The sequence below is a fragment of the Heptranchias perlo genome, chromosome 7 (assembly GCF_035084215.1).
Source record: "Heptranchias perlo isolate sHepPer1 chromosome 7, sHepPer1.hap1, whole genome shotgun sequence".
Classification (NCBI taxonomy): Eukaryota; Metazoa; Chordata; class Chondrichthyes; order Hexanchiformes; family Hexanchidae; genus Heptranchias; species Heptranchias perlo.
In genome coordinates this window covers 10,949,889-10,963,081 of record NC_090331.1, presented here as the reverse complement: position 1 = coordinate 10,963,081, position 13,193 = coordinate 10,949,889, and the positions used below count along the sequence as shown (strand labels likewise).

Below are 13,193 nucleotides of genomic sequence, written 5' to 3'. Positions count from 1 at the left end.
GCTACACAAGTGCCATTGGCACCAACACATTACAAGGTGTGCACATAAAGAGGACAAGTAGGAGATAGAGTCATCAAGGGTCACTGTTGTACACTTCCCAACTTATGGTTATAGAACAGCATTGGCAGAGCAGCAGGCTACTCGCTTATTGCATGAGTGACATGGGGAGAATTGGAAGAGATGTGTGACATGAGAATTAAAATAAAGAAAGAAACACTTGCATTTATAAAGCACCTTTCACAAGCTCTGGACATCCCAAAGTGCTTTACAGTCAATGAAGTACTTTGTAGTTACTGTTGTAATGGAAACCCGGCAGACAATTTGCGCACTGCAAGGTCCCACCAACAGCAAAGTGACAATGACCAGATGATCTGTTTTAGTGATAAATGGGTGAACTCCCCTGCCCTTCTTCAAAATAGTACCACAGGACTATTTTACATCCACCTAGAGGGCAGACGGGCCTTCAGTTTAATGGCTCATCTGAGGGACAGCACCACTGACAATGCAGCACTCTCTCAGTACTATATTGGGCATGTCAGTCTAGATTTCGTACTCAAGTCTCTGAAGGAGGATTTGAATCCACAATCTTCTGACTCAGAAGCAAGATTGCTACCCACTGAGCCACAGCTGACACCTAAGAGGGGAATGTGGAAAAAATAGAGTACAGGGATGGGACAGTGGTGCAGGGGAGTCCAACACACTACACCACTAATTGGTTGGACATGGGTTTGTGCCTGCGGTTTACCACACACTAAATTCTATGGGGTAGAATTTCCATGATGGTTCTCCCGTTCATCTGCCATAACTTTGGCAGGAGTTCGGGAGAACCCTCTCTAAAACTCCAGGCGCTGCCCAGTAGAGGCCAAACACTTCCCCACAGCGATTGAGAAAAGTCTTACTCTGGACTGATCTCGCCCATTACCTTACAACTGGTAAATAAAGCACACTGGGAGAAGCATAGGAGCAGGTTGCCTGCCCACTCTTTTAGGTAGCAATGGGTGTGTAGTGTCAACTGAGAGGCTATAAGAATCAGGAAAGACTGAATAGGCTGGGGATCTTTTCTTTTCTCTAGAAAAGAGGAGGCTGAGGGGTGCCGGGGTTTGATAGGGTAGATGTAGAGAAGATGTTTCCACTTGTGGGGGGAGTCCAAAACTAGAGGCCATAAATATAAGATAGTCACTAATAAATCCAATAAAAAAATTCAGGAGAAACCCAGAGAGTGGTTAGAATGTGGAACTTGCTACCACATGAAGTAGCTGAGGCGATTAGCATAGATGCATTTATGATAAAGCAAGATAAACACAAGAGGGAGAAAGGAATAGGATATGCTGATGGGGTTAAATGAAGTAAAGTGGGAGGAGGCAGGTATGGAGCATAAACACCGGCATAGACCAGTTGAGCCGGAGAGCCTGTTTCTGTGCTATAAAATTCTATGTAATTCTATGTAAAAACTGAGAGAGGGGACAACCAGAAAACAACCAAGAATAGACCGCAAAAGAGAAAACTCAGTACTTTTGAGAATTTTGTACTGGAACCCTTTCAGGAAACATATATTACTCATACTCTAATACCAGGTACAGTCTACTTCTACATAAGTTATGTGAAAATGAAAGCAGTTTTTTCTTCCTTTCCTTAGATTCTCCCATACCATTGTACTCCGCAACTGGCAGATAAGAGGTGTGTAAGCTGGTGCTGGGGAATTGGTGCTTCCCTGCTTGAGTTGCTGCATTGGAAAAAGATAATTTGGTTTTGAGATAGCAGAGCTGTTAGTGGAGAGAGACAGCGAGACGGTGGGGGGTGGGTGGGAGAGAGAGAGAAATAAAAGTTTTAGAACTATAGAACCTTAGTTTTCCCTCTCACCTCCGAGTCAGAGGTTGTGGGTTCAAATCTCACGCCTGCGAGTTGAGCACAAAATCCAGGCTGGCACTCCCAGTGTAGTACTGAGGGAGCGCTGCACTGTCGGAGGTGCCATCGTTTGAATGAGATATTAAACCGAGGCCCCGTCTGCCTCCTCAGGTGGACGTAAAAGATCCCATGGCACTATTTCAAAGAAGAGCAGGGGAGTTCTCCCCGGAGTCCTGGCCAATATTTATCCCTCAGCCAACACCACTAAAACAAATTGTCTGGTCATTATCACATTGCTGTTTGTGGGACCTTCCTGTACGTAAATTGGCTGCCGTGTTTCCTACGTTATAACAGTGACTACACTTCAAAAGTACTTCATTGGCTGTAAAGCGCTTTGGGACGTCCTGAGGTCGTGAAAGGCGCTATATAAATGCAAATCTTTTTTAATCTGGTGAAGTCTCTGCACTTTTTCCTCACTCGTAGACAAATTCTCCTGGTTTTTTGACATAAAATCATGAGAAATAGGAGCAGGAGTAAGCCATACGGACCCTCGAGCCTGCTCCGCCATTCAGTAATATCTTCAACCTCAACTCCACTTTCCCGCCCGATGCCCATATCCCTTGATTTCCTTAGAGTCCAAAAATCTATCGATCTCAGCCTTGAATATACTCAACGACTCAGCGTCCACAGCCCTCTGGGGTAGAGAATTGACACAGCATTAATATGCAGCTCCACCTCCTCCCATGCACTCCGCACAACTCACGATGTGGAATGTGTCCTTCAGGCCATTCTGCTCTGCTGCATCTTTGTCTACGCAGATCCTTACTGCTCGTGCATACCTCTGCTTTGTTCCCCCCCCCCGGCCAAGCTGAACAGATGTGCAGAAAAATTTCATCCACAAAAATGCTCTCCCCATTAAGCTGCAGTTTCAGGCTGTTAAAGGCGTGCAGGCAGCAGCAGATATCTCACGCACGCTCCGAAATAGCAAGCCATCCCCCTCCCGCCACTCCCCAGTGATAGATGTCATTCATGCCGGGAGCTCACCATGGTCATTTAAATAGATCCGACTGTAGGGTTGCCAACTCTGGTTGGACATATTCCTGGAGGTAACATCGCGTGACCCAACTGCCCCGCCCCCACACATTGGTCGCCCGACATGTCCTTCCCCACAGCGCTCCGCCTCCCACGTCAAATTGGAAAGTGAACAGGCTCTTCGTTAACAGAATGAATGATTCTCGATTGTCAATCAGCCTCCCACACTGGAACACCACCCTTTTAACGGCAACTCCTCGATTTTAAAATTCTCATCCTTGTTTTCAAATCCCTCCATGGCCTCGCCCCATCCCTATCTCCGAGATCTCTGCGCTCCTCCAATTCTGGCCTCTTGCGCATCCCCGATTTTAATCGCTCCACCTTCCTCTCCTTGCCACAATGTTCAGCGAGCGTGGCAAGAGGTGGTAGATTGAGCCTCCCGCGTCCATAAGCTGTTGGGAGTAGATGTGGACGAACTCCTCAGGGACGGAGGAAGAATGCCAATGCCCACAGTTGCATTGCCACCACAAGCACTGTGCCCCAAACATGGTGTAGATTTCAGCAACGGGACATGGGAAGCAATGGCGGAAGCCTCTCATCATTCAGCGGTGTCAGTTGGGTAGCACTCTCACCTCTGAATCAGCAGATTGTGGGTTCAAGTCCTACTCCGGAGACGTGAGCACAAAATCTAGGCTGACGCTCTCTAATCAACATCAGTAAGAGGAGAGAGTGAGGGAAATTGAAGTAGGCAGAAGACACTTGGAATCAGAAGTTCTGGAAATGTACAATGTGTTCCAGATCACCCGAACAAGAAAGACTGGGTAACATTTTGGGTTAAACCTTGCAACAGAACAGCATTGGCAAGTTTTTTTCCTTATTGATCCCTAATCCTGATCCGGAGACATCTGACAAACGACACACAGGACACCTTGCCAGTGAAGCAATATTTGTTTAATACTCTTCAGTAAGTTATTGAACACATTTCAATTTCCATGGGAAATTACCATAACGTCTGCAAGATGTGGATTAAAAAAAAGTGTGTGCATTTCCCTCTTATAAATCACAAAAGTTTATATATCTTACCAATTACGCTCCAGCAGCCAGAGACCCATAAATGACCCTCTCTGTTCACTAAACGTTCTCTGCTCACCGGCTACTCAAACAGTAACTTGCAATAGTGAAGTGCAGCGACCGTGGATCAGATATTGTTTTAAGAAATGAAGAGAGGAATATGGGGTCGGGGCGGGGGGCGGGGGGCGGGGGGTAAACAGGCCCTCGGACCTCCATGCAATGAAGCCATTTTGCAAATCAAGAGTAATGCGTGACCGGGAACGCGAGTGTGTATTACACAGAGAGGGGGCTGCACTTGGTGCTCTTAATGGCAACTAATACATCAGAATAATATACACTGGTGTACTTAGCATCCGCTATTATCTTACAAAATATAGAATCCTAGTGCTCTGCTAAATCCGCGGTTGTAATATTACAAGATAAAACGAACAAGTGTTAGATTTTGAAAGTTTAATTTCTGCACCCCCCCCCTTCCCCCTCACCCCGCTCCGGGGAGCAGGTGTGGGAAGGGAAGGGGCAGTAGGAAGAGCGTTTAAAGGTTCTCCCATTTTCACACACATCAGGCCGACGGGTAGAACGGATCCAACTCTTAATCCCGACTGTAAATTCACAGGCTGTGGACCCCCGATCGTGAAGCAGCGGACGCTTGCAGTCCGTTAAGGAGAAGCGCGGAGCCACGCCGTCAAGTTAATCATCCGCCCGCCCGCCCGCCGGCCCGGTTGACCCGCGCTCCGTGGGCACTGCCCTGCACTGCGGGCTCGCAGGGCGGCGGGAATGAGTCCTGGTCTTATTTTAACTCGGCGGCGCCCATTCACGGCGGGTGCCCCAGTGACGCCACAATGGTACAGACAGCATCCCTGTGCCCGCGGGCACGTGACAATAAAGATGGGCCACCCGCAATCTGCCGCCGCGGTCGCCCATCTAAAATTTGTGCTGGTTCCAAGTTTCACCCCTTAGGGCCTCACGTGTGTGTGCGGTTCTGTGTGTGATTGTGCCTGTGTGTGCGCGCATGTGTGCCTGTCTGTGTGTGTGTGTGTGTGTGTGTGTGTGTGTGCTCATGTCTGTCTGTCTCTATGTGAGTGTGTGTGTCTGTGTGTGCGCACATGTTTGTGTGTGTTTGTGTGTGTCCGTCTGTGTGTGTGTGTGTGCATCTGTCTGTGTGTGTGTGCGTGCGCGCTTGTCTGTGTGTGTGCGTGTGTATGTGCGTGTTGGTGTGTGTATGTGCGTATGTCTGTGTGTGCATGTCTGTGTGTGTGTGCATGTTGGTGTGTCTATGTGTGTATGTATGTGTGTGTGTGTGTGTGTGCATGTCTGTGTGAGTGTGTGCGTGTTGGTTGTGTGTGTGCGTGTTGGTGTGTGTGTGTTTGTATGTCTGTGTGTGTGCATGTCTGTGTGTGTGTGTGTGCATGTCTGTGTGAGTGTGTGTGTGTGTGCGCGCCTGTCTGTGTATGTATGTGTATATAAGTGTGAGTCTGTGTCGTCGTTTCAGGCACACCAAGTCTCCAGAACACTTTACTTTTCAACATGTATTCTTTGGTTGTGGAACATTAGAAGTGATAGGAGGGGGGACAATTATCCAATTCGATTCTATGTTGGTCAGAGCCGGCACGGTTTTGTGCCATTGGTATTTGGTCTTCTGGGTTTGTTTTCGATGAGGAAAGTTCTCTCTCTCCGCCTGGTGTTTGTCCTGTTGGGGGTGAGAATGTCACTCAGCAGTGGTTCTAACATTGCACATCCTCAGTCCGACCATCGGCACCACGAGTACGGCACAAGATTTCAGAGGGTTTGACGACCATAGTTTTTTTTTTTTGTTTTCTGTGCTCGTCATTGTTAACTGCCGTCTGGCCCCTCGTTCAGGAAATACGTACTCATCTCCCCCTTGCCCTTGACCTTGACGACTCCCCGGTATTCCAAGTGATAGCTTTCAGCTGACAGGACCTGGTACATATCCGTAGTCACCTGAGAAGATAGCAAAGCCCCGAGTTAAAGGACCACAGAAGATGATAAGGTTAAAAACAAAACTGGAAATCTAAAATAAAAAATATTAACTGCTGTAAATACACAGCAGGCCCGTGAGTAACCGCAAAGTCAAATTAACGTTTTGTGTATAAAGAAAGAACTTGCATTTATATCGTGCCTTTCACCACCTCGGGACGTCCCAAAGGGCTTTACAGCCAATGAAGGACTTTTGAAGTGTAGTCACTGTTGTAACATAGGAAACACAGCAGCCAATTTGCACACAGCAAGATCCCACAAACAGCAATGAGATAATCTGTTTTAGTGAGGAATGTTGGTCAGGCCACCAGGGAGAACTCCCCTGCTCTTGTGATGTGATCAAAGCAGTGCCATGGGATCTTTTACGTCCACCTGAGAGGGCAGTCGGGGCCTCGGTTTAATATCTCATCCGAAAGACGGCACCTCCGACAGCGCAGCACTCCCTCAGTACTGCACTGGAGTGGCAGCCTAAATTATATACCCAAGTCTCTGGAGTGGGACTTGAACCCACAACCTTCTGACTCAAAGGTGAGAGTGTTCCCCACTGAGCCACGGTTCTGATGAAGGGACTCTACCCGAAACCTCTCTTTTCTCCTTTTAGATATGACGCCTCTACTATGTATTGCCAGCATTTTGCTTTTGAAGAATTTTTCTTCTTCTTTATTCAACAAAAACAGCAACTTGCATTTATATAGCGCCTTTAACATAGTAAAACGTCCCAAGGTGCTTCACAGGAGCGATTATCAAACAAAATTTGACACCGTGCCACGTAAGGAGATATTAGGACAGGTGACGACCAAAAGCTTAGTCAAAGAGGTAGGTTTTAAGGAGCGTCTTAAAGGAGGAGAGAGAGGTCGAGAGGTGGAGAGGTTTAGGGATGGAATTCCAGAGCTTAAGGCCTAGGCAGCTGAAGGCACGGCCGCCAATGGTGGAGCAATCAAAATCCGAGATGTGCAAGAGGCAAGAATTGGAGGAGCGCAGAGATCTCGGAGGGTAGTAGGGCTGGAAGAGGTTAGAGAGATGGGGAGGGGCGAGGCCATGGAGGGATTTGAAAACAAGGATGAGAATTTTAAAATCGAGGCATTCCCGGACTGGGAGCCAGTGTAGGTCAGTGAGCACAGGGGGTGATGGGAGAACGGGACTTGGTGCTAGTTAGGATACGGGCAGCAGAATTATGGATGAGCTCAAGTTTATGGAGGGTGAAAGATGGGAGGTCGGCCAGGAGAGCATTGAAATAGTCCAGTCTAGAGGTAAAAAGGCATAGATGAGGGTTTCAGCAGCAGATGAGCTGAGGCAGGGGCAGATGATGTTACAGAGGTGGAAGTAGGCGGTCTTGGTGATGGAGCGGGTATGTGGTCAGAAGCTCATCTCAGGGTCAAATAGGTCGCCGAGGTTGTGAAAACGGTTTGGTTCAGCTTCAGACAGTGGCCAGGGAGAGTGATGGAGTCGGTGGCTAGGGAATGGAGTTTGTGGGGGGGGGAACTAAAGACAATGGCTTTGGTCTTCCCAATATTTAGTTGGAGGAAATTTTTGCTCATCCAGTTATGGACGTCGGACAAGCAATATGACAAATGAGAGTCAGTGGAGGGGTCGAGGGAGGTGGTGGTGAGGTAGAGCTGGGTGTCGTCAGCGTACACGTGGAATCTGATTTTGTGTTTTCGGATGATGTCGCCGAGGGGCAGCATGTAGATGAGAAATAGGAGGGGGCCAAGGATGGATCCATGGGGGGACTCCAGAGCTAACGGTGCGGGAGCGGGAAGAGAAGCCATTGCAGGTGATTCTCTGGCTACGACTGGATAGATAAGAATGGAACCAGGCGAGCCCAGTCCCACCCAGCTGGATGACGGAGGAGAGGCATTGTCAACTGTGTTGAAGGCTGCAGACAGGTCGAGAAGGATGAGGACGGATAGTTTCCCATCATCACAGTTACTTAGGATGTCATTTGTGACTTTGATAAGGGGCCGATTCATACTGTGGCAGGGGTGGAAACCTGATTGGAGGAACTCAAACATGGAGTTGCAGGAAAGATGGGCACGTATTCAATCTCGGGATGTGGGTGTCACTGGCAAGGCCGGCATTTATTGCCCATCTCTAGCTGTCCTTAGTTGAGTGGCTTGCTAGGCCACTTCAGAGGGCAGTTAAGAGTCAACCACGTTGGTGTGGGATGGGAGTCACATTTAGGCTAGACTGGGTAAGGACGGCAGGTTTCCTCCCCTGAAGGGCATTAATGAGCCAGTTGGGTTTTTATGACAATCCGACAGCTTCTTGGTCACTTTTACTGATTATTTTATTGACTGAATTCAAACGGCTGTGCTGGGATTTTGATCTCACACTCTACCGGATTAGTAGTCCAGGCCTCTGGATTACTAGTCCAGTAATATAACCACTACACTGCCGTACCCTGTGAAATTACAAAAATTTGTTAAAAGTAACTAGGATTAGATGAACAAAAACTAAATCCTTTGACTCCTCATTTGAGTGGTGAACATGTGGAGTGGACTCCCGGTGAAAACAGTTAGAACAACATTGATTGACAATGTTGATCCAAAACAGGAACTGGTAACATAGCTGGTTAGAAACAGGACGATGTGGAGATGCCGGTGATGGACTGGGGTGAACAAATGTTAGGAGTCGCACAACACCAGGTTATAGTCCAACAGCTTTATTTGAAATCACAAGCTTTCGGAGCTTTGCTCCTTCGTCAGGTGAAGTGAAGAGATGCATATAGGCACAGCATATATAGTCAGAGAACAATGCCTGATGATTACAGATAATCTTTCTAACTGCCCATTATCACACCTCGGCAGAGAGATAATCACAGCAATCAAAGGAGTGAATGGTGTTCAAACAGGTTAGTCAGGGAAACATTACATCCAAGAATACTGAGGTGGGGTCACAAGGGGTCAAATGTAGCAGATGCTGGGGTTTGTATTAAAAACAGATAACTTTTTTTTGCTGGAAATCACAGCAGGTCCGGCCGCATCTGTGTATGGAGAACAAGCCAACTACGACTTGAGTCTGGATGACTCTACGTCAGGTGGGGTTACGTGTAACGTGACATGAACCCAAGATCCCGGTTGAGGCCGTCCTCATGGGTGCGGAACTTGGCTATCAATTTCTGCTCGACGATTTTGCGTTGTCATGTGTCTCGAAGGCCGCCTCGGAGAACGCTTACCCGAAGATCAGAGGCTGAATGTCCTTGACTGCTGAAGTGTTCCCCGACTGGGAGGGAACCCTCCTGCCTGGCGATTGTTGTGCGGTGTCCGTTCATCTGTTGTCGCAGCGTCTGCATGGTCTCGCCAATGTACCATGCTCCGGGGCATCCTTTCCTGCAACGTATGAGGTAGACAACGTTGGCCGAGTCACAGGAGTATGAACCATGTACCTGGTGGGTGGTGTCCTCTCGAGTGATGGTGGTATCTGTGGCGATGATCTGGCATGTCTTGCAGAGGTTGCTGTGGCAGGGTTGTGTGCTTTCGTGGTCGCTGTTCTCCTGAAAACTGGGTAATTTGCTGCGAACGATGGTCTGTTTGAGGTTGGGTGGCTGTTTGAAGGCGAGTAGTGGAGGCGTGGGGATGGCCTTAGCGAGGTGTTTGTCGTCATCGATGACATGTTGAAGGCTGCGGAGAACATGGCGTAGTTTCTCCGCTCCGGGGAAGTACTGGACGACGAAGGGTACTCTGTTGGTTGTGTCCCGTGTTTGTCTTCTGAGGAGGTCTATGCGATTTTTCGCTGTGGCCCGTTGGAACTGTCGATCGACGAGTTGAGCGTCATATCCCGTTCTTACGAGGGCATCTTTCAGCGTCTGTAGGTGTCCATCGCGTTCCTCCTCGTCTGAGCAGATCCTGTGTATTCGTAGGGCCTGTCCATAGGGGATGGCCTCTTTGACGTGGTTGGGGTGGAAGCTAGAAAAGTGGAGCATCGTGAGGTTGTCCGTGGGCTTGCGGTAGAGTGAGGTGCTGAGCTGCCCGTCTTTGATGGAGATTTGTGTGTCCAAGAAAGAAACCGATTCTGAGGAGTAGTCCATGGTGAGTTTGATGGTGGGATGGAACTTGTTGATGTTATCATGTAGTCTCTTCAGTGATTCTTCGCCGTGGGTCCATAGGAAGAAAATGTCGTCGATGTATCTGGTGTATAGCGTTGGTTGGAGGTCCTGTGCAGTGAAGAAGTCCTGCTCGAACTTGTGCATGAAAATGTTGGCGTATTGGGGTGCGAATTTGGTCCCCATGGCTGTTCCGTGTGTTTGGATAAAGAACTGGTTGTCGAAGGTGAAGACATTGTGATTCAGGATGAAGCGGATGAGTTGTAGGATGGCGTCTGGAGATTGGCTGTTGTTGGTGTTGAGTACTGAGGCTGTTGCAGCGATGCCGTCATCGTGGGGGATGCTGGTGTCGAGTGCCGAGACGTCCATCGTGGTGAGGAGTGTTCCTGGTTCAACTGGTCCGTGGGTGCTGAGTTTTTGTAGGAAGTCTGTAGTGTCGTGACAGAAGCTGGGGGTTCCCTGTACAATGGGTTTCAGGATGCCCTCGACGTATCCAGAGAGGTTCTCACACAGGGTTCCGTTGCCTGATACGATAGGACATCCGGGTGTGTTGGCTTTGTGTATCTTTGGTTCCCTCCCAGTCGGGGAACACTTCAGCAGTCAAGGACATTCAGCCACCGATCTTCAGATAAGCGTTCTCCGAGGCGGCCTTCGAGACACACGACAACGCAAAATCGTCGAGCAGAAATTGATAGCCAAGTTCCACACCCATGAGGACGGCCTCAACCGGGATCTTGGGTTCATGTCACGCTACACGTAACCCCACCTGACGTAGAGTCATCCAGACTCAAGTCGTAGTTGGCTTGTTCTCCATACACAGAGGCAGCCGGACCTGCTGCGATTTCCAGCAAAAAAAAAGTTATCTGTTTTTAATACAAACCCCAGCATCTGCTACATTTGACCCCTTGTGACCGCACCTCAGTATTCTTGGATGTAATGTTTCCCTGACTTAACCTGTTTGAACACCATTCACTCCTTTGATTGCTGTGATTATCTCTCTGCCGAGGTGTGATAACGGGCAGTTAGAAAGATTATCTGTAATCACCAGGCATTGTTCTCTGACTATATATGCTGTGCCTTTATGTAACTCTTCACTTCACCTGACGAAGGAGCAAAGCTCCGAAAGCTTGTGATTTCAAATAAAGCTGTTGGACTATAACCTGGTGTTGTACGACTCCTTACATAGAAACAGGATGGCACTGAAAGTTGTTGGGATACTACGGACAGAGAAGATCAAATACTTAATGGAACGCAATGCTGTGACCAATTAAATGCCAGCTGTGAAAAGCAACTAGTCAAGGGTAAAAGATGGAGATATGGGGATGGACAGGTATTCTGGTGCTTTGATTAATTGCCTTTTTTTGGGTCAAGGAGAAGATTTGTAGAACTTTAAGGTAGTGCAATAATCGTGGGGGACTTTAATCTTCATATAGACTGGGCAAATCAAATTGGCAAAGGTAGTTTGGAGGACGAGTTCATGGAATGCATTCGAGACAGTTTCCTAGAACAATACGTTGTGGGACCAACCAGGGAACAGGCCATTTTAGATCTTGTCTTGTGTAATGAGGCAGGGTTAATTAGTAATCTCATAGTAAGGGATCCTTTGGGGCTGAGGGATCATAATATGATAGAATTTCACATTGAGTTCGAGAGTGACATACTTAAGTCCGAAACTAGAGTCTCAAACGTAAACAAAGCCAATTACTTAGGTATGAGGGGCGAGTTGGCTAAGGTTGATTGGGAAATTGGATTAAAAGATATGATGGTAGAAAAGCAGTGGTGAACATTTAAAGAAATATTTCAGAATTCTCAACGAATATACATTCCATTGAGGAATAAAAACCCCACGGGAAAAGTGATCCACCCGTGGCTAACTAAAGAAGTTAAGGATGGTTTAGATTAAAAGAAGAGGCTTATAATGTTGCCAAGAAGAGTAGTAAGCCTGATGATTGGGAGAGTTTTAGAAACCAGCAAAGGATGACCAAAAAATTGATAAAGAGGGAAAAAAATGGAATATGAAAGTAAACTAGCAAGAAATATAAAATCAGATTGTAAGAGCTTCTACAAGTATGTAAAAAGGAAGAGAGTAGCAAAAGTAAACATGGGTCCCTTAGAGGCTGAGACAGGAGAAATTATAATGGGGAATAAGGAAATGGCAGAGACATTAAACAAATATTTTGTATCTGTCTTCACGTAGAAGACACAAAAAAACATACTGGAAATCGTGGGGAACCAAGGGACTGAGAGTGAGGAACTTAAAGTAGTTAAAATTTGTAAAGAAAAAGTACTGAAGAAATTAATGGGACTAAAAGCCGACAAATCCCCTGGACCTGATGGCCTACATCCTAGGGTTCTAAAAGAGGTGGCTGCAGAGATAGTGGATGCATTGGTTGTGATCTTCCAAAATTCCCTAGATTCTAGAACGGCCCCAGTGGATTGGAAGGTAGCAAATGTAACTCCGCTATTCAAGAAAGGAGGGAGAGAGAAAACAGGGAACTACAGGCCAGTTAGCCTGACATCAGTTGTCGGGAAAATGCTGGAATCCATTATTAAGGACGTGGCAATGGGGTGCTTAGAAAATCATAATATGATTAGACAAAGTCAACATGGTTTTATGAAAGGGAAATCGTGTTTGAGTGAGGGAGCACGGAGTAGCAGCTATCGACGGAGTCTGGTTTCGACAGAGTCTATAATTGGGAATTTGGTGAATGAGGGGATTTTTAAGGGTTGATCTTTATGTAAAATTTGACTAAGTTTGGCATCAAGCATTTAACTTAAATTTAATCTTAACTTGCAGTTTTCAGGTTAGTGGTAAACAAGCAACCTGAAGTGGCAGTTGGTCACCTAGTTAATTAGGTGACTGGTTAGCACTGGTAATCTACTGTCAGCTGGGGCTGACTCAGGTGATTGGCATTCCAGCTAACATAAATTCAGAAGGGTTTTGCTAATGCATGAAGCAGCAGCTATTGACAGAGTCCATAAACTGGGAATTTGGGGAGTGAGGGGATTCGGTGCAGTAAGGGGTGAGGTGCATTTGTTTAGACAGCGGAGGAGGGGCGTACCGAGAGGGGAGGAGGGGCGTACCGAGAGGGGGGGAGGGGCGTACCGAGAGGGGGGGAGGGGCGTACCGAGAGGGGGGGAGGGGCGTACCGAGAGGGGAGGAGGAGCGTACCGAGAGGGGAGGGGCGTAACGAGAGCGGGGGAGGGG

General features: G+C 47.6%; 1 protein-coding gene across 1 annotated transcript in view; it reads right to left on the bottom strand.

Moving 5' to 3' along the window:
* Positions 1 to 3,839: 3,839 nt before the first annotated feature.
* adcy5 (adenylate cyclase 5) overlaps positions 3,840 to 13,193 on the bottom strand; it is a 442,325-nt gene continuing 432,971 nt past the window's right edge. The window contains exon 21 of the mRNA XM_067987067.1: positions 3,840 to 5,907. Within this exon, the coding sequence (XP_067843168.1) occupies positions 5,779 to 5,907 (129 nt within the window). The 3' untranslated portion in view covers positions 3,840 to 5,778. The remainder of the gene's footprint in view (positions 5,908 to 13,193) is intronic.